The sequence below is a fragment of the Macrosteles quadrilineatus genome, unplaced genomic scaffold (assembly GCF_028750875.1).
Source record: "Macrosteles quadrilineatus isolate MER2022 unplaced genomic scaffold, UCM_ALF_1.0 Scaffold_4__1_contigs__length_99947679, whole genome shotgun sequence".
NCBI lineage: Eukaryota > Metazoa > Arthropoda > Insecta > Hemiptera > Cicadellidae > Macrosteles > Macrosteles quadrilineatus.
Window position 1 is genome coordinate 41709290 of NW_026542597.1, and position 26914 is coordinate 41736203.

A 26914-nucleotide genomic window follows, 5' to 3' on the forward strand; every position below is an offset into this window, starting at 1 on the left:
TTTGGCCTCTGGGGACATCAAAATGAAAAAGTAAATCAGTCCCGGGCCTAGGTCTTACCATGAGACCTAAGGTAATAGCTACTTTCCTGTAGGGAAATTCGCTAAAACAGAATGAAACTTAATTATCTAAGAATATTTGTTTTTTTAGTTTAATTGAGTCTCTAAATTCTGTTTTGTAAAAATAAAATGTTTTAGATAAAAATGCATTAATCCCTCTTCAGGTTATAAAATTTTCATCTTTGTATTCCTGATGGATAAAAACAGAGCTTGGAGTAAATAATAAATAGAGCGTAATTATAATTCTTGACCAGGCTCAAAGTAATGTGGTGAACAGTTTCTCAGGATAGTGAGCTAATGGCTGTCTAGAGTAAAAGATTTACTTGTACCTTGGTTTTCCTTGTTTGGAGCCTGTGGCTCTCTAAAGTTGGATTTCCAGTATTAACTCTTAAAAGGTTTTGTTAATCTTCAATAACCGTTGTATAAGTTTTTTTAAGTTATTGCTGAATTAGTTTGGAATGAAACAGATTTTCTGCAAGGGTGAAGCAGACTCTGCTTTTACTCATCTCATTTCTATGAACGCTTTGTTACTGGCTGTACAAACTTTTAACAAGTCTCCAATCCTCCATCTGACGTATAACTTATGAGTGGACCACTAACCTTAAATGTTTCTGTTCAGGCTGGTGTTTAGTCAGTCGCTGTTCTCTCTGGATCTGATTGAGTACTTCCTAGAGAAAGTGGACCAAGCAACTGAGGAGAACAGACTAGACGAGAGTCTAGGTAACCACGCAGGCTGCTGGCAGAAAGGTCTTGACTACTTCCGACTGGACGGGTCATCATCCTCGGAGAACCGCAGTGCTTGGTGCAAGAGCTTCAACAGGGAGGACAATCCTAGGTAAGTGTCACATTGATGCTTTGGGAATGCTTTTGTTGCAATATTTAAGAATTTTTTTGATACCAACATGAATGTTTAATCACTGGGTTGTCATTGCAGAATCTTACATTGCAATTATCGTTTACACATTAGACATAGAAATTGCACTTTTTCAATCTAAAAAGATGAAAGTTATTGGTTTTAAACACTTGATACTAGCTTTGGGTGTAGGCCTAACTATTAGGCCTAGCAATTTTACCTTAAAACACTATTGACTATTTTTTCTACCTAGATTTCTTTATGGAACCTTTGACAAGGGAGAGAACTAGACACTCCATTCCCATGGTATAGTTGTAGCCTGCTTTATGATGAAATTCGTGCCACCACTAGCTCATGTAACCTACTGATTTTTTGTTAAATATGCAGACCTTTTAACTGAGAGGACGTTTTGTTAATTGTAGCATACTTTATGTCACTTAAACTCTCTCAGTAATAAAATCTTAATATAATTATAGACTGTAGCACACTCTGTTCAACTATGTTCTTTATAAATTAAAATTAGGCTACAGCTGGCCCATATAGACGGGATGTCGACTTGAGTATCTAAAAAGTCAATGGTGTTACTAACACCAATACCCAATACAAATCATGTGATTCTGATAGTTATACTAACCTTCCACTCCTGACTGTAATTTATGTTGCTGTGTTTCAGGGCTCGATTGTTTCTTATCTCCACGAGAGCTGGAGGTCTCGGCATCAACTTGACCGGAGCAAACAGGGTTGTTATCTTCGACGCATCCTGGAACCCTTCCCACGACATACAGAGTATCTTCAGGATCTACCGGTTTGGACAAAAGAAACCTTGCTATGTCTACAGATTCGTGGCCCACGTATGTTTCCATTCTAGTTTGATTTTGGTCGGATCCGGATATCGGACTACCGGATCCACCGGATCTGATCTAGAACCGACGCCCGATCGGATTCACAAAAAATCGGATCTTGGGCTGGATCCGGTTTTAATGGATCCGATTTTTTTTATACTATTAACACAAAACGGGCGAGTATTTGAGATTTCGAGTTCGAGTAGAGTACGGCCTTGAAATTCGAGCTTATCTTTGAACTCGCCAGTTTGGTTTGAAATTGTAAATAATCAATATTTGTTGTAATGTAACTTGTGTTTGGATAAAATGATGAATAATTTGTATTACTGTAGATTCTACAGTAATACAAATATAGAAATAAGCAAGAGGTAGTTGTCCTAACCTATTTTTATAGCTGTCACGACAGAATAGGTCAACTCAAAGCAGTCGCCGGCGACTGACTGGCAATGGTATACTGACTTGACACAGAATAGAATGACATGATCGGTAGTGATTTTGTTTTAAAGTACGCCTACTGTTTCACAATAGAAAATTCCACTACTGATCTGTTGTAAGCAATAAATTTATGTTTATAAAAGTCAGAATAGAAACACTATAAAGACAAAACAATAGAAGGGAGGGAGGAGTTGAGCAATGACCCCGAAATGAGCGGAATAGCAACATTGAGTAGGGGGTTGGGGGGGGGGGGGGGAAGGGAAGGGTAGTAGGAGATTTGAATAATCAAAAATATAATTAGAGAAAGATGAGTAACAAAGTTCAGTTATACACTTCTTCTTACTTACTTATCTTTCATCCATCCCAAAATGGAATTCCTGAAATAGTTTGTTGGTATAATCTTCCCTCCCACACAAGGCGCAGTACTCAGTGCGCACTGTAGGTTGTCACGGCAACCGTGTGTCGTCATAGCGACTAGCCAATCACGCACTCGCACTGCGTTGTAGATTACGATACGAATAGCTGTGTTAGAAAGACAACGCGATAGGGCGATAGGTGGTAGTTTGTCTTCGTATCTCCTCAAAATTACGATCGATAATCAGATAATCATTGCGCAACGTAGAATTGTGATAACTTTGTTTTCAATAACGACACATATTAAGTGTTTTTATATGGACACAGTTAGTCTTTGACATTGCCTAGCCATATGAATTATTTTACTTAAAAACCCCACCCTTGAAAAAAAGAAAAAAACGTATCTGTATTTGGATCCGAATCCGATTTTTTCAAGATACGGATCCAGTATTGACATTTTCTTGGATCCGCCCATCACTATTTTTTTCATGTTAGTGTTGTGACACTTGCGTCACAGCATCATACCGTACATCAGCTGATAGCTGGAGAACTTGGGGAGGGGATAGGAAAGGCCGTGAGACTAGGAGTTGTGTGCTGGAGTCTACCCGTGAGGTTCCACGCTGGACGTCGTCTTCGAATTAGATAATTTATCGTTAAATTTAATTATTTAAAATTATGTTCTTATTTTTGACAGAAAGGGGGATTTAGGGGTTTGGGGAACTATATTTGCTTAGTATGTAAATTATACTTTTCAGCACACTCTTACCCTTAAGGTGCAAGTGGAAGTTTTACTTGTTCTTAGCTTTATTATATTTAATGAGATGTATTAGAAATATTAGGTCATCAAAATGGCTGTGATATGGATGTGGTTCAGCGCAGTAATTAATTTAAGTTATTATTATTCACCTTAGAATGTCGCACGCATTTATAAATTTATTATTTTGAGCCTTAACGATCCTTATGAGTCTAGTACCGTTACTATAAATAATAGTACACGCCAGTGGCATTCAGTATAAGTTAATTTCAAACTTTTTTTAGTGAGTCGAGACCCATAAAGTTTGGGGATATGCTAAGGATGCATACCATCTCTCTTGCTAGACTTACTACATACTCAAGGCTGTTTAGGTGTAAACTTAAAGAAACAATAAACTTTTATATGAGGTGTTTTATTAACTATCCAAGACAAGTGTTGTCTTGCCCAAGGCAGTAATGACACCTGTTTCCAAGTTATGTGGTTGGGGGAAGACTGGAGGACAAGAGAAGTTAGCAACAGCCATCAACAACTATAGTAGTCAACATAACATTTGTACTATTTTAAGTGTCCCTGTTCAACTATGTTATATCTATGATACATTTTAGTTATTTTGTATAAGAAATGGGAATATATTGCTGGCAAGCTATTACAATATACATGTCACTCTAGGGCACAATGGAAGAGAAGGTGTATGAACGGCAAGTGGCCAAGCAGCTTTTGTCCAGCCGAGTGGTGGACGAGCAACAAGTGCAACGTCACTTTTCCATGAGCGATCTCAATGAGCTGTACACATTCACACCTCCGCAAGACAAGGCTGACAAACCCACACCTGTGCTGCCTAAGGATAGACTTATGGCTGAACTGCTCACACAGTACAGCGACTGGATTGAGAAGGTAATATACTAACTGAGGTGTCTATCTGTCTTACCTCTGTGCCACTGGATGAAATAATGGGAAGTTTTGGATAAAAGTACAATGATGTTCAGTATTCTCGATTATCTGATCTAAACGGGCTGCTGTAAGGTTTGGTTATCATGACAAATAACAAACAACCATTGCACATATGTTCTTATAAATGCGCCCGGGCCCAGAGACGCTGGAGGTTTTTGGGAGCGCAAGGAAGAGAGAAATTCCCCCACAATGTAGGTGGAGAGGGGTAAGATTTTGAACGTTGGAATGCTCCTTTTAGAGTTCTCTTCTATAACTTCCCTGGACAAAATCAGAAGTGGTCTGCTGTTCAGATTTGTAGCGATTGTTGTGTTTGCAGTACCACGAGCACGACTCTCTCCTGGAGAACATTGCTGAGGAGGAGCTGAATGAGGAAGAACGCAAGTTGGCCTGGGAGGATTATGAGAATGAGAAGAAGAGAGAATTTATGCCTCAAACTCCAGGCGCTGGTGAGTCTAATGCTATTTTTACAGGTAATATTTCACACTCCCAAGATTATACTGGTTTAAAATTTTAATTTTGGCAACAAAAACAATTTATCGTTGGTTATTTTTCATTGTTCAAATTATTGTGTTCAGCATTTTTAATATGACAGTATCCAATAAGGGAACAACACATGTTAAATTTACTAATTTATTTGTCAATTCCGACATGTACACTGAAAAGGTTTTGGAGTTTCCTTAAAATCTGGACCAAAAAAAATAAAAACTGGTATGGTCAGGCTGGTTTGCAAACTCATTGGAATAAAATGTAGTTTCCACACATACCAAATACCATCAAGATAAAATAATTGTCACTTGAGTTATCAGACTAAAGGAAAGAACCCACTTAAATTAATGTATAAATTGGACAAAAATTTAATTTTCTTCTTAGAAGTCTCAAAAATAATAGTTATGGTCCCTCACCAAATCACATTCTTTCCAATTGAGTATGTACTTTCTATGACAGATACAAACATACATGTGTTTTTCATTTCAGGTTCTGTCAACTTCTCATCAATGAATATGATGCAAATCGAGCAATTCCGCAGGTCACTGAAACTCAAGGTAAATTTGAATTTTTTGTGTATAAAAACAAGCCTTATTTTTTTAATTTGACCTTTTAGTTTGTGTTCTTATACCTTTTATTCAATGTAGTGAAAAAAATATTAACTTAGCCAGTGTGTTCTCCATCACGAAGAACAAAAAAGTTCTGTACTCAGTTCTATTTTTAACTATTAGGATGTAATCAAGAATTGTATGACTTTTAAAACTACCTGTATAATACCTGTATTAGTTTAGCGCAAGGAAAGGCTCTAGGCCAGGATTTTGAATTACAAGTAGAAAGAAAGGATACCAGCTAACCCTGAAGAAGTATTAGGTAGGCCAAATAGAACATAGAGAAGAGACAATGTATGTTCTATTTGGCATACCTAAACTTCTTCAAAGTAATCAGCTGCTATCCTCGTTTTTCTACAATTTAAATAGTATTAGGTTTAGGTTTATAGAGATGGATTGTTTATATACGTGATAGATAGAACACAAAGGGACGAGTAAAAATATTCTTACTACCCAAACATTTGTATTGGATACGTTGGCTTGAAATAAGAGAATCTTGCTTGAAGGAGGTACAACATACTTGAAGGAGATACAAACAACATTTTTCTATTTATTTTGTTAAAAAATACACCCTTCTTATTTTACTATGAGAAGTGTGAATCTTTAAATGTATAAACGTTGTTATCACCATGAAGCAAGCATTAAAACAAAACTAGGATTTTTTGGCAAAATGCTAAGTTGAGTTAGTATAATTGAAGCGTAAACTGAATGCCAATAACCCATTGATCAATTCCAAGATATTTATTAGACCACTGCTAATGAGAATTTGCTTTGATACAAATTATCTTTGGACACAACAAGTGGCTTCACAACTTTTAACATCAATGAGTTGTCCTTGTAAGTTAGTGCTTGAAATCTTTCCTGACCTAGTGATCCTAGCAACCTCTCATTTGTCCTCTTCTCTTCCAGAAGAGGCATTCCCGGTTCAGCAAGCGCAAGTCATCAAAAGAAAATTGTGAACGTGAGGAAAGGCTTAAAACCCAGCAAGATACTGAAAATAGGCTTTATAATAGTGTTTCACCCTCCCTAGCTAATTTGTCACCAAAGGCATTTTACAATCAACTTAAAAACATATTTTCTGAAAGGCAGTGTATTTCTGAGAAATTAGGTGAAAATAGGCTAAACTTTATGAAGCATCAAATTCTCGTTGAGCATCAGAACAAACTATCCAACAGTGGAAATATAGAATTTCCGTTAGAAGAACTTGAATATCTTTTCGTAACACCACCTAATGTTCTTGAAGTAAATTCTCCTGAAAATTCAAAATCTAGCCCCTCAATCTCTCAAACTGAGTTTGAAAATATGACCAGTGAACCTGCTGCCTCTAACAAGAAAACTGAAAAACAACAAATCTTAAACAGAAATAGAAATATCAATACCTTTGAAAGTTTAGCGGAGGAAGACAAACTATTATATTTGGAGACATTAGAAGTAGTCAAAGCGTTGAATTACAAATTTATATGGGTACACAATAATAAAATAATGGTAAGAAAAGGTATCGGTGAATCAAAGGTGGTGATTAATTCAACAGAAGATCTGAACAGATTGTGAATAGGAGGGAACTTTATACAATAGCATTCAACTCTGTGCAATGTGTTCCTATTAGAATGTTAAGAAGTGAAAACAATCAGTGTGTCCATCATTTAAATGCAAACAACGTATGTAACATGTTTTTTTAATTAATTCGTGCAGGGTTTTTTATTATTTTATTTTAACCTTAAAAGTGTGTTGTTTAAAAGGCAAGTATTTTGATTTCTCAACTGAAGCATTTAATTGCTTCACTGACTGAACAGTATTATTTTTATTGGTAGATGAAATGTAAAACAATAATGAATTATTTCATTTGACAAGAATGATTTTGTTTGAAATTTTTAATGCAACAACTTTGCTGTGATAATGTTGTTAATGACTCTTTATATTGTTTGACTGTTTTTTAATACTGTAAATACAATTTTTTTTTATTGGTAGTGTTATTATTTACCATATATATTTTAGTCTTAATGTTCTTGTTTTAATGATTAGTCTTAATTTGACTATGACTATGACTATTGACTATGTTACTTTTAATAGCCCTATCTTATTATAAAACATTTACATAAGATAATTTTTTATAGGCTATTAGATAAATGTCTATATATTACAATAAAATTTTGTAATAATTTTAAACCAAAGTTAAAGCTTGGATGATAAGATTTGAAGTTTGAGATAGGATTTCATCAACCACTGTTACTTAATGAATTAATAGTAGTTTTTCTTTTCATATAATTGCTACACCTAACACTATCTAACCCATTGGAGACTTTGGTATTTAGTTCAATAGCATAGCCTTTAGAATATAATACAAAATTGCTAATTTGAATTGTTTCAGTAAAAATTTGGCTTTTAACTTAAAAGAGGTGTTAGCCTGTCCCACGTACGGGAGTAGTCAGTTAAGACTGTGTATAATTCAGAACAGCTAGCTTACACGTATAAAGACAAATTTTATGGCAGCCTACAGTAGAAAGAGTAATTGATAATTGAGCAATTGAGAAGTGTATAGGCCTAGTCAATGATATCACCTTCCAATTCCATCGCATACCTGCCTCTTTCATAATCAATATCACCATAATACAATTACTCACACTATACACAATTTCCAGTAGGTCTGAATACAAACTCCCTAAAATAAAATGAAAACATCCAATAAAATTCACAGTACACATAATTATAACGTTGGGGTCCTGACATTAAACGAATCATACACACATATCCTTTATATCAATTTCACTGCATCAATTGATAAATAAATGAAAACAAAGAAAAGTAAAAACAACAACATATAGTTTGTTTTGTAAACAGCTGAGTTAATATTTTTTAAACTATAAAATATTCAGCGCCTCCAAACGTAACCACAACTAAACACACGCCAAACAACTTTTTAGATTTCATAAAAGGATGGTTAGTCTAATTGCAGTATCCTAGGTCAATGATAAGGTTGTGTTCAATCTATGTCATTCATCTGTATATCTTTGGATAAAACACGTCTGAGGTTGCGGTGGTAATTTAAAATCGTATTCTTGAGGATTCTTGATCTCCTTCTTTATGACATCAATATTTCCGGGCCTAATCCAAACAAAGCCTTAAACATTCAAAACATTGATTGTAAACAAAAAGCTACCAAGATGAATTAAAACATGTTAAAAATGGATTTTCCTACCCGTTCCTTAAAAATGTTGAGCAGTAAAATAATTTGCATATCCTTTTTTTAAGACTCGTGTACAGAGCCTCGACTAGTATACATCGATGGTGTTACTTATCTCGGTGGTCTAGTAATCTTACTTAGCCTATTTCCTATAATCAATGACAAAATCAGAGTAAATAAAATAACCTGATTAGTTCTATAGAGCATTTTTATATTTAACCAGCTGTTAGTTAAAACAAATTATATTGCACCAAAACAAACCGAAGATTACAAAGATTACTTTAAAAAACTATTTGAACATCCTAGTATTTTACTATGTATATTTAAATAATTTGTCATCCTCTTATTGAAGGATTGAACGTATCAATGATTAGCATTACACATAGTACAAATAAGTCAACCCTTAGTATGTCTTTTAAACTTATCCAAATGCTGAATTTGTGTTACAAACGCTGAATGTTTACAGCTGTTATGAAGCAAATTATACTATGCCAAACGCTAGTTTAGAATCTTGGCGTCGGCTGCTAGACTTTTCAAAAATTAAAAGTTAATTTCTAAATAACTGTGACCCTAAACTAAAATTATGGCTTCGGCATTCCATAGTTCTCAAAATTATCTTTCTTTCAACACAAAAATCATGAAAATCGGTCGAGTGGTTGATTCAGAATCGTGAAATAAAAAAACCCTGTTACGTTTTAATATTATAGATACTTAAAAGTTGTGTGTTAATTAATCTAAATTCAATTTCGTATTGTAATAAACATGTTTAAAGTAAAAAAAAAATACTAATAATTTTCAAAAAATCTTGCAAAAGAAATTTTTAATACTTTTTTTTAAGTAATGTCAAAAAATGTAGTATTAATATTTTTTTTTACTATTTCTTTTTGTATTCCCTTACTTTATTCAATTCCCTATATAAAAAATTGTTAATTTATAATTATATCTGCAATAGTGTATGTTTTACAGCTATTTATGTAAAACACTGTATTATCACCACTGCCGTTGTCCTATAGGCCTAGGCCTACGCCAGCACTGTCCGATTCGCCGTCACTTTCACTGTCATTTTCCCACAGAAGTCTGTCATTCTCACTCGAGAATATGCAATCAAATTAGTTTGTACTCCTCCAATTTATAAAACATAATAATAAATCTGTTACTTAGTTGTAATGACTTATTACCAGTTGTAATGACTTATTACCACTGAAAGTACGAACACAAACGTCTGAACATCAAGAACGTAAACAACCATATAACAATATCCCTTGTCAATGTCTGATATTACAGAGGGAATAAGAAAACGATTCCATTGTTAAATTGTAGACTTATAACAAATAAAATACAACAACTGTTACATAATACCTTCCATATAAATGTGGTAACAACTTTCAATGACTTTCAATTTGAAAACTTTTTGTTACTTGTTTTCTGCTTATTACTTTTAGTTTATTCTTAAATAATCATATGTTATTTAAACTAAAACTCTTTAGAAACATTACAATAAAAACATAAAACATCCGTGATAAGTCTCCAATGGGTTAAAATAAACAGTATCGGCACAACGAGATATACTTTAGCCAATTGTATTGTATGTTATTGTATTTAATGTTAGACATTAAATTTGAACTTCTTACTACTTTCATAAGCAAAAAAATTGAAACAATTATGCTTGTAACTGGAGGAGGTGACAGTGTGTGGTATTTGTGGAGAAAATCACAAACATTGCTACTACGTTTTGAGCGTAAGTGGCTGGATTTGATTGTTTGAGCTTGAAACTTCTCTCCTGGACGCCTCGGTTCAGATGCCATCATCCAACAATGAGTTTTAGCTATGTTAATATTGTGACCCGTTGGTTCTGTGTCCCCCTAACTTCACCTGACCTTCACCTAACCTCACCAACCTAAGAAACAAAAATATAGTTCTTTGAGGCAAGCTCCTTCAGCATAAAGCCATTATATGATCTTAAATTTGAACAACTTTCCTCATTATGGGTATGTTTTTAACTGTTAAGTATTTGTCAACAGACAATTGAAGAAACAGATTCCTCTTCCTCCTCTGATCCTTTCAACTCTTCCTTGTCTCCAATAGTGTGGAAGAACCCACCTTTTAAGTTGAAACGAATTTAGAGGTAATATTTATAAGTCACAGCAATCCTAAAACTAGCAGTTTCACTAGTTTTTTGCCTTTTGTTCTTAGAAAGTTTATTTATTGCTGTATTGAATTTCCATCCAAGAATGTCCAAAACAACGAATTTACACTTATTCTAGAACCGTGGTCTTCAGGTAACGACCGTGTCAAAATCAACAAAACACAAAATCACTACTCTCACTATCCAACGTTTCCGCCTCGATGTAGGTGCCATCCTAAAGGAGGACTTGACACCGCACATATGACAAATCAAGTTATCTGTTGATTTGTTGATCTGTCATCAAGTTTATTTGTCATCTGTGCAAGTCATCTGAGTCAAGTCGCTCTACATTGAGCCCGAAACGTTGGGAGAGTGAAAGTAGTGATTCGTCGATTTTGACACGGTCTTTACCAGAAGACCACGATTCTAGAATAAGTTACTGTGGAAGCCTATCCAGGAATTTACACTTACTTGTATACACAACATTATTTTAAACAACAGAGATGCTGCTATAAGCAACATACTAGTACATTTGTTTTTTTGGGGAGGGGGACATTGAAAATGCACGTGATGAAATAAAGGAATTGCCACATACCATGAATATGCATTAGTAGTATAGCAAAATAATTAGTATATTCTAGAAACAAAACAAACATAAACAATTTACTGCGTTAAGAACTTTAAATATTTTGGAAATCAATTATCAAATATCTTTATGTAGATCCAGGGTGTCTACCAACCGGGAAATCCGGGAAAACCGGGAATTGTACTTAATTTTTTACTGGCCATGAAATGTACGGGAATTGTCCTTAAATGCCAGACTATGTCCTTAAATTTTTAATGGGCCATAATTTTATTGATCGCTAGTTGGTTAGGAGCACATAAAAGGTTTATCAGATGTTTGTTTACATTTTCATAATTTATTACTAGATTAATTATGCAATAAAAATCCCATTAGCAATCTCAAACCCATTAATATTTTATCACGACAATCAAGTGTCAAGTCAAGTACTTCCAAGAACTGTTGACTCAATTCTAGCTAGCTCATAAAAGTTGTATCACTTTTATTCCTTTACAACTTATTTTTTTATTACTAGGGCTTATTATGAGATAATATTATGAGGAATTATTATGAGATCCCAAACCTATTTTATCGTAAAAATAATAGCTTTATAATGGCTGTTAAATTTCACTTCTTACTTGTACTTTCGGCTAGAAAATTTAATTTGCCGTGGCCATTGCCTAGTGCCATAAAACTGTTTATGGTTTCATATTAAATGTGTAAATAATCTACAGTCTTATTTTGTAAGTTAACCCCTTTTTATGGATATTTTATCTTTCAATTGACAAAACCACAAGCATTGTTGTTTGCATTAATGTTTTATCACTATTTAGGCCTGCTTGGTTTGAAATTATGTCATTGCATTTTCTGTATCTTTGTCTTATATTGTTGGCTGTTCAGGTTTCAATGTATTTTGTTTCCCGTATTTATTTATTGAGTTGTAAAAGGATGTATGCTTTAAGCAATCTAAATCTTATGAACTAGAATGATGATAGTGACTTTGCTGCTATTATAACCTCATTGTTTGTTACTCAGTTTATAGGTATAGGCCCTCCTAAATAATTAGGTCTAGGCCTGTGTATTTTGATTCTTGGAAGAGTTGTAAAATATATTAAGAAAATGTAATTGAGCCTAGATAAACAACTAATGATTGCTATGTGTCGATATTAACTTTGCAAATGAAAATACAATAATCTTACTCTGTGCTTATTGCTCATTGGTAGCCGCTTACCATACCTTGATTTTGTACTAAGAACTGAGTAATAATGTGTATTAAAGATTTTTTTTTTCAAAAAGTAGTCGAGAGCCTAACGTTGTGCCAGGGCGAATCATGCCAAATTAATCCGCCTGGATCGGATAAGCTATGTTATGAAGTTTACGTGACCGATGGAGATATTTGTCGCTATCGCAGGAGACAATGATTGTGTTTCTCTGTTACACTATAAAAGCTTTACCTAAAGTATAGTCAAGCCTATGCTTGTTTACTTTCAATAAATTTCTATTTTGAAATTTTTTACTCTTATCTATTATTATTTACTTTTTTCTCTGGTACAACTACAGTTAATAACAAGATTAATACAGTTTGACAAATCAGGAAAATTATTCGGTAGGCCTAATGACACCGACAAAGGTTACGGCAAAGTGTCCTTAAATGTACGGGAATTGTCCATGCATTTTTTATCCAGAATGTAGTAGACACCCTGAGATCTCAACTAAAGAAGGGTGTGGATCAGTTAATAGACAGAATTTATTCCATAACTGGTCTTAACTGATTCTGATTTTACCTGCAGTGAAATCTTCAGACGTTAGTTAGTCCCTTACAGCCCCAAAAGCTCTATTAGATGTTATGATTAACAAAACCTTCACTTATAACCCAAAACACAACTTAGTAGCTTAAAACTAAAGGGGGAGCTACTAGTTTCAGTACTGTAGACAAATCTAAGTGGCCAAGTCTAAAGTATTTTCTTTCTGGCCAAGTTACCGCTCTGAGATATTGAATATTGTCATGGTCAGGTATTATGTACAACTTGTTAGTTCAACTGACTGTGGCAGTGCTGGAAGAGGCCTGGCTAAAAGGCGGACAGCTTAGGTAGGTTCTTAGTGAGTTTCACCACATAATGGGCATTTTGTTACTCTACCTACCCTTACCGTTTATGTCCCCTAGAAGCTAGTGGGCATAATAAACATAGGTATAATCAACTCAATAAATAATCCTGCAGCTCAAATGGTTGAAGGATTTTTTACAATATATTCAATCACCAGTCATTATCTAAAACACACATAATGAGGCAAGACAAAGGTAAAAAATACCCCCGCCGCAGCAAACCTGCAGACTAAGCGAATTTCAACTTGTCTGATTATATTTTTACTAAAATATTTCCATAAATAAGACATATTTATTCCCAATTTAAGTTACATTAGATTTAACGAGTGCTTACGTTTGCTGCTACGGGGAAGGTAAAAAGTGTTTTTTGACCATACGTCGATAGTATAGGATGAAATAAATATATTTGCAAAATGTTATCAACATATATCCATAATCAAGTAAACTACAACAGTTTTCATTTTCTCCAAAAGAATAACATGGAAATTTTAAATTAACATTTTTTTATTTTCTCTGTAACTGGTAGGCATTACCCTACCCCCCTACCCTACCCTGGTAGGCCTACTTAAGATTTCTTTTTTTAAGCTCTACAAAATGGCTTAGAAAGAAACTGCAATTTTTTTGTTAGTGCAGTTTTTTTTTGTCAAAAATGGGAAAACCCCATTTTTACCCCATAAACCCCCCCCCCCCCCCCCCATAGACTCCCATGGTCAGATCCCACTGGCTCGCTAACTCGTTAGAATAAATGTAAGATTATACGTTTATACTAAATTTCATCAAAATCGCATCATTTTTGTTGCGGAGTTATCGTGCTAACGGACACAAATATATATACTAGCTGTTACCCACGGGCTTCACCCCGTTTGACTTCATAAGTATCAATAAAACTATTGATTGGTTAAGTTAAGCTGAAATAAACAAAGCAGAATACAGTAATACAAACAAATAATCAGACCTGATTTTAATAAGGTAATAAATTAAAAGAAAGACATACAAATAAGTACTGTACAGCTGAGGTATTTTTAACATTAGGTATATGGAAAGTTCCCTTTAGAAAGGAATTACGACCTTAAAGGGGAATTTATGAAATAATGGATAGTTTTGCGCAAGGTTTCTCGTCATGACAAACATTTTAGGTACGGTAGTTATATATGGTTTTTGGGGGTGTGACTTGTAGTTTCTCAAAAGTTCATGGGTACTTTGGGATTTATACATGGATATATTTTATATCTATATATTAAAAATTAACAACATAGTTAACAAAGAATCTATTAGTTTTTTATTACTTATTACTATTATTACGTATTACTTTTTAATTTTTACTAAATTAGTAGCCCTAAACATGCAATAAAATATATATATAAATATATATATGTATTTGAATCTGAACGGATGGTGTTTTTGGCCTCTGGAGACCTCAAAACGAAACAGTAAACCGTTCCGGGGTTCAGGTCTTACCATGAGGCCTACGGTAATAGCTTATTCCCTATATGGGAAATTCGCTGAGATGAAGAAAGACAGCTGTATGATTCATTATAAAGCTTTGTTAATTAACTAAGACCAGCAAGCTAGGTTTCTTCATAACTATTTATATTTATTGAATGTAATGATCAAGAAAATTATGTGCAGAAATTTACAGGAGCAAAATCAAAAAAAAAAAAAATTAACCTGACAACACAAGTGGCGCGTATCCAGGGGGTTAGAGGTTTTAACCCCCCTTGACCTGGAAACGTGATTTTTACAATGAAAAAATCCATTGTTATGTCTCTAAATAGCCTAAAAACACAAGTTTACAGGTATAATTTTTTAAACATTTTCCAGAGGAAGGCCCTAAACATACTATTTAACACAAGTCATAGAACGGGAATGGGGGGAAAGGATAATTTTGGGATTTTAAAGATTCAGGATTCAAACAAATCATACCAATCAAATAAATCAAAGATGAAATATACTGGAATATTATGGTTAGTAAGTTTAGTGATTGATTTATTAAAATTGTCACTTAATCATTTATTTTTACCTCTGATTAGCCAATAGTTTTAATGCCCTTTTTTACAACATTTTTATACATCTTGCAAGTATCTTTCAGTTTAATATATTATTGTGTTCTCTTTGTCTCAGCACAAGGTATAAGCAAGAAAATTAGGAAAAAGCTTTAGCAAAACTAATGTGTTTCTCTCTTCCACAGTTCCCCAACTCCTCTGAAAGTGAGATAAACAACATGCTGAAAACTCTGTTATACCAAGTGAACGGCTTTCCACGACAACAGACTCAACAACAACAGGTGATTTTTATGGTTTAGATATTAGTTCTAAACACATGTTATGAATGTTCAAGACCAAAATAATGTTTTTCGATCTACTCTTCGACAATATACTCTTCTTAGATTTCATGTTCTATCCAACCCTCACGGAATCATAACCTAAAAGATCATTAATAAATACATACAAAAAGACAGCATTAAGCGCACTGGAATGTGGCCTACACGCCACGCTTCACTCAACACTAAACTTGCCAAGAAGACCAGCTGGAAGTTTGACTACTAAGAATAACTAGTGTACATGCAAAGAAGTACTGGAGTTATTTATAAACAAATAACTTGTTTAAAAACTAATAACAGCCATAATTTCCTATGATTTTAAAAGAGTTGGCTAAAAGATAATTAACTAATGGAAATACTCACAATTTACATAACAGTCCTATTCTATTTTAAAGGGTTAATTTTTAACTATCAAACTGCCCACGGACGGGAAAAGGTAAGCTTGCAATTTAAGTCAATGTAAAAAGGCTGTCAGCTTTTATAATGTACCGTACCTAAGTTATTTAGCCAATTTGTAGACAATAAGGTGTAGGCTACTTTAAACTCTACAGAACAGAGTTAGGCAAAAACTAGCAGAACTCTGAAATGGTATTATTTCAGAGTTATGGCAAATCCTTAAAATAAAAATATTTTTGAGATAAGAATATGCCTATATGTTAATCGGGAATGTGAGCTATCATCATGCCAAATTTCAGCCCAATCCGCCCAGTAGTTAATGTGTGATTGAACTTCAAACAAACAAACAAACACTCAAACTTTCACATTTATAATATTAGTAAGATTTATAAATAAAAATATTTTTTTTATTTGCCACGTTTTTAAACGCACTAAAAAGTAGACAATCGTGAAATTTTTTAAAAAGTATTTTTATTTATATTATTTTGCTCTTGCTGAGAGTCAGTAGGTCTAAACAGATTTTCAAGTTCATACTATGACACATTTCATGTAGGAATACAAACTCTACTAAAAATCTAATCAGAGATTCTGATATGTTTTAGGTACAACAACCTGTGGCCGGACCTTCCAATCAAAACCCGAACTTGAGAACAATGCTCAACTCTAATACAGATCAACTTTCCCAAATGCTTCAAAACGTGACCCAGTTCCAGTCGAGAACAGCAAACCAACCGAGAGTAAATCCCAGCCAAATGAATCAGCAGAATATTGTCAACCGGCCAGTGAATCAAGCAATGATCGGGAACGGTCAGATAAGAAAAACTAACAAGACAAGTCAGGAAACATACATGGATCAAATGAGGAGGCAACAAGAGGCTAATTTGGCTCGGATCCAGAGTCAGAGGAAGTTTCAGCAGCAAGCAATGCAGCAAGGGACGCAGCAAAGGATGCAGCAAGGAACCCAGCTAAGAATGCAGCCATTGTCACAACAAAGGACGCAGCAATCGTCACAGCAAAGGGCGCAGCAATTGTCACAGCAAAGGGTGCAGCAATTATCTCAGCAAAGGATGCGTCAATTGTCACAGCAAAGGACGCAGCAACTGTCACAGCAAAGGATGCAGCAAGGGCCAAATCAAAGGATTAAACTAGCAATGCCACCAGTCCCACAACCAATACAGCAAAGAAACGTCATGAGAAAACCAGAAAACAGGGGAATGCAAAGGACATACAGCAGACAACAACCACAATTAAATCCAGGGCAGCAGACACAAAACCCTTGGTCGTTGAGAGCGCCAGCAACCAGCCGAGTTAACCCACCAATGGTGATCTCAAACCGATTGCAGCAGATGCAAAACCGAAAAGACAATGCTATCAAAGTAGTCAGTAGCCGACAACAGCCACAAGTTAGTCGTGTTACTCAACCTGGTAATAGAAATGCACAACAAACTCAATTGAAAACTCCGCAGCAGAAAATTAATTATCAGATGCAGGCGATGCAGCAACGGGTTAAGCAAATGCAGCAGCAGAAGCAGCGAACTCAGCAGCAGGATACACAGTCGAAGCAAAAAACTGGTTCGCTTGACCCAGTACAGCAAAGGCAACTAGAGGAGATGAAGAAACGTAAGTAAAATCGTAATTTGAGATTTTATTTACAATGAATATTTTAGTTATTTAACTAAAACAAATTTCAAAACACATACTAATGCTTTATATCATGTTACTGATTTTTGTTGACCTAAACCCAATTTGTTATGGAGGGGGAGAGGGAACTAAAGTAATTTTGGAGGATGGAGAGGAGAGGTTAGCTCCTAGTAGATTCAGTTGATGTACTTTGAATTCTTGAATTGAATTACTATCTAGATGTATACAATTTTCACCTTCATATCCACAATACTAAATTTATTAAAGTCTTAGTAGTTCTCAATATCATCCAAAATGTTGACTCTGTATATTATGAAGATCTTCAGAATGCAGTAGTGCCCTGCTGAACTGAATTGAGTGGGACTAGACCTATTTGATGGATTGTTTGGATTAGCTGGATTAATCGAGAAACTCTACATGTATAATCTGGACAAAATGCATATCATGCTGTAATATTAGGTAGAATAGAATGCCATCAAGATAGTAGACATCTACACTGTACACAATACAATACATAAGTTTCCTCTGATAAAGTTGATACAAGGTGTTTTGATTTTTCCATTCACTGTTTCTAAATTATTTCATGATGTTCAATTTGCAAAACATACTATGCTGCTGATCTTGATTGAATGGATTATTCCTCAAATATATCTGAATCTTTTCTTTTAACAGTATTGTATGTCTATTGTCTATAATATAGGCTTATGGTGTGGTGTAAGTAATAGTAGTTTACGCAACGATTGCGTTAAGTTAGTCTTTACAACACGAGTAGAAAATTAGTAGTAATAACTTCTACGAGTGTCGTAAAGACTATTAACGCGAGTTGCGTACACTACTTTACCTACGACCGTTTTTTAATTACTAACAATCTGGTTCTTTATTACTAACAATTACTACTCATAACTTCTAAGAGAGGTTATGTTTTCGTTTATTGTCATTGCCACTGAAAGTGATACAACGACTTTATTGTATAATATAATCAGCTGATTTCATGTAATTACGAGTTTGTAAAACTTTGTTAAATAATACGTTACTTTTTTCAGGAAATAGGCTCTACTGACAGCATTCTAACCATAAATACTGTATCAATTACAATTAGGGAAACGTTGCATATTTTTTTGGAAAACTGAATAATATAGTAAAACAGTTTATTTACAGTAAGATCTCAGCATGAAATATGTGGTCCACAACGGGTTGGGTGAAAAAGTGGTAAAGAGGTTTTCAAAAAAAAACCCTAAGAGCATTTTCATGTATCAATTTAACCTTATTTTGTTTCGTCCATTTAATGAATTGCTGGTATGTAATTGCATACCTTTTGGTTTCAATTTTGGTGGCAAAATATTAGCACAAACAGTTTGTGCTCTCATTTCCATCTCGTCAACTTTACTTTCACTAACTGACATTTTTAAATCAGTTTAATCTACCTTTATTTAACTTCCACCCACTTAGGTTAAGAATACGTGAGTATCAACAGGAACAAATCGGATCAACAATTAAAATTGTCAACTAATCAGCTGATTCGAAGTATTACAATTTTACTTCATTACTCTCAATCCTTGAACCTCATTGGTCCGTTACCCGTGTTGTTATGAGAAAAACTATGCTGTTATGAAATGAAACTATGCTGTTAAGTGAAACTTTTCAATTCTAAGAACTGTACTGAAATGGCTACTTTAAAAAACGGTCGTAGGTAAATTATCTATCAACATAATAAGAAGTGTTAACATAGATAAAACATACAGGAGATTTCTCATCCTTATGGATCAGCTGAAGACAATTTTTTGTTTGTTTAGTCCGGTGCACTGTAGGGGTGTTTCTTGGTATTTCAGTCATTTAAAACCTAAAATAAAACAATCTAATCATAAACAATAACTCGTCCTCTGGTTGTATAACCAAACAGTAAAGAACAAACCATGAAATTAACCCTAAAATAATAGAAACAAAATTTTTTCCACACTAGCAATCAGTGTCAACAACATTAACTACACACCAAAATTGAGCTTTAAATTTTACAATGGGATGAGAAGTCAACTTGTGTTAGTTAGTTTATGGTGTTATTGTTGTTCCGGACTGAAAATTAAAAACTATTAGGCGGATACACAAACGAAAGTAAGCTGTACTATTTTCACAATAGCAGTTAATCTATTTATTGCCGACATCTTTTACCATGGATAAACTTAATCGTAAAGGAGACACTCAGCATAAAATCTTAGCCAGTTTTATTAATAAAAAGGAATTTAGTTTAATCAAGTTAGGTACCTTTGATTCTGCAAAATGTTGTTTCTTTCTTTGAGCACCAGTGTTTTCATCACAAAGAGATGCATATTTTTAAACGGAAACTATAGCCTTTGTTGTTTTTGTGTGTTTCTATGCCGATGGCCTTTTTAACTATCAGAGTATGAAAAACTGATAGAGAAAATATAAACTCAATAGCAGCACACTCTCTGAAAGACTCAACAAGTTATAGTGATAGTTGTTATTTAACGTAATAAATAGGATAAGTCACCATATTACTGAAACGTTACCATTTTTTGGGTAATAGGCACCCTGAAATATCCTATTATTTCTGTAACTTTTTTGTAACTAAGTCACCAATGTTTCTTTACTCACATTCACTGGCAGACCAAATCATGTGCCCACACGGAACGAAAAACTGTGTAACTGCTCACTTAAATGGAGTGACAATATGTATTAGAGTGACGCAGGAGCTCTTATCACTGTCGATGTTTAGCTGTTCGCCTGCGTTTCCTGCCGTCTAGCGTTTTGAAAAGGTGACCGACGACCGTGTAGTCACATAAATGAAGTGACTAGATTTGTTGGAGTGACGCGGGTGCGGGTGCAGTTGTCACTGTCACTGTTGGCTATTCATTTCACCCGTATCCAAAAACGAACAAAAGTCACCTATTACCGGCCTGTCACGGAACGACTTGTAACGTTACCAAAAAGTAGCCTTCATTTCCATCACTAAATTTGAGAAAAAACCTGGCTACAGCTGGCTCATATTGATGGGATATCTCATACCTCTAAATATCCAAAGTCAATGGCAATAGAGGTTTATTTTCTATGTTTGGAATCGTCAATACCCAATTATAGTAGGCTGTTATAAAATTTTAGATAAGACTACTAATGAATTACCTTTTTGCCGCAGGTTACACTGCATCTAGAATGAAGCAAATGAGTGGAGCTGCTAGAGAACCAATCAGTATTGTGGAGATTGATGATGAGCCTGGCACGTAATTAAGGTAAATTATCTCGGCTTTCTTGTGCAAGGTGTTGATAATATAATGCTGGATATAGCAGGATTAAGTTATATGCTTCAGTGGATATTTCAAAGAACGTTTTCTTGTATGGTAGGCACTGAACCCGGATCATAAAATTATTACACAGCATTTTTTTTTTTGTGATTAAGGGAGAACACGAGGTAATATGACTTGATAACTACAGTATAGTCCATTCGATCATACGTGATAATCAACTCGATATTCCTTCTGTAAATTAGCCGTTGGTAGACAATAACTTGTCTACTGGATCTGCCAATGCAGTAGTGCAACTTTTGATTCCTACTTTTAAAAGTAAATGTTTGTGTATGGTTTCAATCCAAACAAAAGTGTTAAGACTATAATCAATCTAAACTTAAAACTATCTATACTAGTGGTACCAACTAATATTTTAAGGCCCCATCCTAGCTAAGTGACTAAAATGCTGCAAGCAACATAACCGATATGATGCCAGGGACAGAACAATTAATTTAAATTGAGCTTGCAAATGCATTATAAAAAATAATTAACAAAAATAACAAAATTAATTTCAATTTAAATATTTCTTTTAAACTGAACCTTTGGTAAAAGAAATGACTGAGAGCTGGTACAACAGCTGAGATTAATAACTTAATTTAGTATCACATGTATCATTGTTGATGGTTGATTTGTTTTGAAATATTCAATGTTTGCAGCTTGTTAATCTCAAATGGCTGTGTTGTTCTTTGTCTTGCTGTTAGGTAGGGCTCTGAGTCGCCCCTCGCCTCTGCCCATGGGAACTTGCTTCCAATTCGTTCGCTTGGTGCAGGTGCAAGGGCGTGGTTAATATGGTAGCAGAGCGTGGTTGTTCATTGTGGTCATAGCTCTTGGTTGTGGACTTTACAGTTTCACGACTACGAGACTTAGAGATCCGATCACTGGACACATTCTAAATTGTTTTGGAAGGACCGTGGATGGATTGTGTTCTCAAGTAGTTCTGGTCTGGCAGTTTTTGGAGAAATTAAAATTGTTCTTGTTGTTTTTGTGGGGGGTTCACACTGTTGTAGTTTTTTATATTCCGAGCTCGCCCTTTGGCTGAGGCACCGTGTGGAATCTAGGTTAATGGCTTGCATCCTCCGGGAGCAGAAGTTTCAAAAGCATGGTTGAACTTAATTTTGTTTTTTTATTTGGTATATATTTTTTGATAAGTCTAAGAAATTGCTGTGAGCTGGTAGGGCAGCTGAGAGATAAATGTTTTAATTTGTAATTGCATGTATTTTTTTATTGTTTTATTATTTTTGGTTTTCATTATGCTTATGTGTACTACTAACCATTACATCAAAATACTTTAATGATCTTTAATTAATTTTGTTTATTTTTAGAGGACATCTTAACGTGAGTTTCCCTTGAGTTGGCTGAAGATGAAGAGTTGCCACCATCTGATCTGTGTACAGCTGTATTATATTCTAAGACTGTTTCTAGTTTAATTTTGACCAATGTTTAGACTAAACCCGTCCTCCTAATTTGCTCTTAAGTAAAAAATACTAGATTTAGTAGATAAGTATTTGAGGCTTTACTACTTTATTTCTTAAATATAACCTACATCAATCCACTGTTGTAGGTAAAAAAACCCCAATGACAACTTGTTATTTGGTTCGGTCAATTATTTTTTTTTACTGTTAACCATTTAACCTAACACTCTTTTACAGTTACATTTTAATAACCAAACAAATCTGTTCAGTTATATTCTTTAAGCTTTAAGTTCACAAAATAATTATTATTAAACTGCTCAAGATTATGTTATCTTGGATAAAAATTTGGCACAAACCCTTAAAGTTTAAGTTGGAACTGTATGTGTATATATGTTTTATAGCCTGTTGATAGTAGTTTTTCTTTTGCATCTAGCTAAGATAAATAGATATTTTCATTCCTACATTGTTCTTGGAAGTAAAGCATGTATGTATTCTATCCGTGTAAATATGTTTGTATAATGCTATAAATTTGTCTATGCCAATTGTAAATTGTTTATATATTTTGAGGTTTAATTGCAATATTTTTTATTAATATTTGTTTGTATTGCTACAGGTTGAAAGTTCTTGCATTTCTTTTAGTTACTCCATGGTAAACACTTGACTAAAACTTGCATGTTAAGTTTTGTTATTATTTTATATGAAAAATTGGGCTTTAAGAAATTGATTTTAAGTTATTCATTTTCAATGTTGTCTTCAGAATAAGTAGCCATTATCTGTAAATGGACTTAGTTACTTAGTTACATGTGCATTTCTGTGAACAACTTTTGAACATACAAGAATAATTGTTAAATGCTATTTGCTGGTTCAATGATTGTTATTCAAAATTTCTGTGAATTAATAAAAACCATTATTTTGACTCGTTATTTATTGACTACTAACTAACTATGCCAGTCCGTACGCACCTCTCAAAGTAATATCTATATATTCTATTATAAAATTGAGGTGGTGTCTGTCTGTCTGGGCAGCTGTCACGACTATAATACTAAACCGGTACAGCCAAAATTGAGCACAAAGATGGTCCACATATCTAGAAATGTCCTAGGTCTATTCTCTTCTGTGAGTTCCTCTTGGGCTACGCTCCTAGGATGTCCAAAGTCTTGAGATGAGGTTTTCAAAAGTAAATATTAATATTAACGGGTCCGCGGAATTGGCTAACTCTGGAACTCGCTAACCCCATGTTAATTCAAATTTGGTCGATGAGAGTTACTCGCTAACTTGTTCAGTTTTGGAATTGGCTAACTCCGGAACCTGTCCTCGTACGGAAGTCGCTAACTCGGACCCTCGGCGGAACTCGCTAACTCCCAATCAAAAGCCCCGCGCGCCATCCAATAGGAGCTAAGCACGAAGATTGTTGGCCAGTGTTGCCGAAAGTGTAGTACCTACCATCGGTATTGGTACCATAATATTGTATCCTACGATTACAAATAATTAGGAGTAAGAGCATTTTAGTCGATAAAATACATATATATTCAGAAGTATGTTTAATATTATTCTTATGACTACTATTAGGGTGGAAAATGCATTATAGTCTTACCATAGACTAACCAACACAAGTAAACATTACATCCCATTGTAAATTTTGAAGCTGGTTTTTCGTGTCTCGTTCACGTCCGGTGACACTGATCGTGTCAATCAATCAAAAAAATCTTTGTTCAATATTATCTTATAAAAAGATAGGGCATTTGCCAGGAATTATTAAGGAAATTGACAGGAAAGCAGGCTTACCTTTAAATAAGTCCATAGAGACACATAAAACATCACAAAATTAAAAGTAGAAATTTTCGTGGTCACTGACCACTTTTTCAACCACTGGAGATTGGAGAAAACATCTAGTGTTTCTTTCTCCAATCTCCAGTGGTTGAAAAAGTGGTCAGTGACCACGAAAATTTCTACTTTTAATTTTGTGATGTTTTATGTGTCTCTATGGACTTATTTAAAGGTAAGCCTGCTTTCCTGTCAATTTCCTTAATAATTTATTCAATATTAGTTATTCAATATTAGTACTCTGTACATAGAATGGTGTCAATATTAATTAATACTAAGATACATTATAACTAAGATTGATTAATACTAAGGCTGTCAAAACAAAAGATATAGTTATATGCATTAAAAGAAAACAGAAACTAAAAACTTTCTTTACACATCATTTTTAATGGGAATTCGGAGAAAGAATATAATGTTAAATCAATAAGATATTTTTTTAGTTGATTTTTGAATTTATTAATATTTTTCTCAGATTTTATGGCTTTTGAAAACATATTATAAAATTTTGACCCCATATACATTGGCTTTTTTCATAAAATCCAAGTATATGTTTGTCAATGCCAATTCTATTCCTGAATCTTGTATTATAATTATGAGTATCTCCAACAAAATGAAGTTGGTCCTGATGGTTTTTCACAGAAATTATCCTACTAATATTATAAATGAGAAAGTTTGGATGTTTGTGACAAGTGAACGCGAAAAATACTGGTCGGATTGGGCTGAAATTTGGCATGATGATAGCTCACATTCCCGATTAACATATAGGCATATTCTTATTTCAAAAATCCTTTCAGGCTCCGCCCCAGTGGCTCTGGAGTTTCCCATGTTAAACTTATGAGAAATGGAATTATTGAATCTTAACAGCTGTTTCAATTAAACAAGTTGGTTCTGTTCTATGATTTTCAATAGCATTAAAGTTACAAGGATTACCAACAGGGTGCAGCACTATTATTTCTTTTACATTTATGACAACAGCTAATTTGCAACCAAAGGGTGAGTGAGCGTAGCGAACGAACTTCAACCTGGAGGCGAGTTAGTGTAGCGAACGAGCTAACCTGAAGGCAAGTGAGCGCAGCGAACGAGCTCCAACCTAAAGGTGAGTGAGCGTAGCGAACAAACTTCAACCAGGACGTGATTGAGCCATGCGAACGAGATAATATTGAAAATTAAGAAGTTAAACGGGGCAAAGCCCGCGGGCTACAGTAGTAGTTTCATAAATGTACATTGCATATACAGTCATGATACCAATTTTAGAAAAAAAGAGTTTTACCGATTCATTATAATTTAATTTTAATATAACCTGAATAGATTGTTCCTGAATTTTTAGCATTTTGTTCAAATTTTGAATGGAAGTTGCCCCAAATAATGAAAGACCAAAGGCGATATTTGAATGAATATAGGCGAAATACACTATTTTCAGAGTCTCTGTTGAACAAATCTTTGAGAGCCTCATTAGTGCAAATACCACAGAGTTTAATTTAGAAACTAGATTATTGACATGGCTGTTCCAAGACAAGTTGCTGTCTATAGTTAATCCTAAAATCATCCTTAATCATACACCTTCTCAATTCAGTTTCATTTAGAATGATGGTAGGTGACAGCATATTTTTATTATTTTGATAAGTTTTGAATCCAATGAAATTTGTTTTAGCAGAGTTAAGTACTAAACTATTATTTTGGAAAAAAACTGATCTAAAAGAGCCAGGTTTGAAAATGATGACAACTCAACCTCCTCAATAGAGTGTCCATTTATTTGAAGATTAGCGTCATCAGCATAAAGACATAAGCTATAATTATTATGTAATTTTGGCATGTCTTTTATGTAGCATGTGAATAACAAAGGTCCCAATATGGACCCTTGAGGAACACCTCATATTACCTGTTTAAGAGTGGATTTGTATTTGAGCAATCTATTGTTTTTTAAATTTAAAATTTCTACAAACTGTTGTCGGTTACATAAATATGTAGGCTACTAAGCCAATTATATTCTTTCTCAAATATTCAATCCCAAACAATTTCAATTTATGTAATAAAGTCCCATGATTAACCCATTGGCGCCGACTTACGAGCGTTACTCGTACGGCCGCTGCAGGCCCGGCGGCCGTCTTACGAGTGCCGCTCGTGTCACCGCTAGGCAGCGCCATTAGTTATTTAGTTATTATTATTTTTCGCCCTTTTTGTTTCTTCTTACTAATATAATGTTGATACATATCTTGCTTCTTGATTTGCGTTTTTACTCATTTATTTTAGCGAATAACAAACAATTTTGTGTTGCCATGGAAACCACATATCACCAAAAATCAGCTGCGGTAAGGTAAACAAACATTAAAAAAAAATGTTATTACTTATAAAAGTACACAACTTTTGATTTTTCTACGTAGGGAATCGATTGATCTTTATAATAGTAGTGTTATTTGGTGTCTGGATTAATCTTAGAATTTGTATAACAAGTTTACTTTCAAAATATTGTTTTTAAAATTTTTATTTTTATAATCTATATATATATATATATTTTTTAGTTTAGAACTTTGACTATCCAATTACCACTTTTCTGTAGACAATTTTACTGTGAACAAAATGGTGAAAGAATAATTAATTTATTACCTAAGGTTTTTTTTCTATAACAGTTAGAGTAAAAGTCTACAAATTCGGTAAAATTAATTGCCGCCAGAGGGTGCTGCAGGTAGCGCATTAATTCCTTCCCCAATGGGTT

The 26914-nt window shown here is 34.2% G+C and overlaps 1 protein-coding gene across 5 annotated transcripts in view; it reads left to right on the forward strand.

Annotated features, from left to right (window-relative positions):
- The window catches only part of LOC128993460 (transcriptional regulator ATRX-like), a 90558-nt gene extending 67265 nt beyond the window's left edge, over window positions 1–23293 (forward strand). For 3 of the 5 annotated variants that reach the window (XM_054417367.1, XM_054417369.1, XM_054417368.1), the window contains 9 exons: window positions 677–892; window positions 1584–1761; window positions 3965–4189; window positions 4563–4692; window positions 5222–5289; window positions 15501–15596; window positions 16631–17648; window positions 20818–20911; window positions 22288–23293. In XM_054417367.1, the coding sequence (XP_054273342.1) occupies window positions 677–892; window positions 1584–1761; window positions 3965–4189; window positions 4563–4692; window positions 5222–5289; window positions 15501–15596; window positions 16631–17648; window positions 20818–20906 (2020 nt within the window). In that variant the 3' untranslated portion in view covers window positions 20907–20911; window positions 22288–23293. Of the gene's footprint in view, window positions 1–676; window positions 893–1583; window positions 1762–3964; window positions 4190–4562; window positions 4693–5221; window positions 5290–6249; window positions 7259–10542; window positions 10647–15500; window positions 15597–16630; window positions 17649–20817; window positions 20912–22287 lie in introns of those variants that run through there. The other 2 variants (XM_054417371.1, XM_054417370.1) reach the window with 2 other exon arrangements.
- Window positions 23294–26914: the final 3621 nt, after the last annotated feature.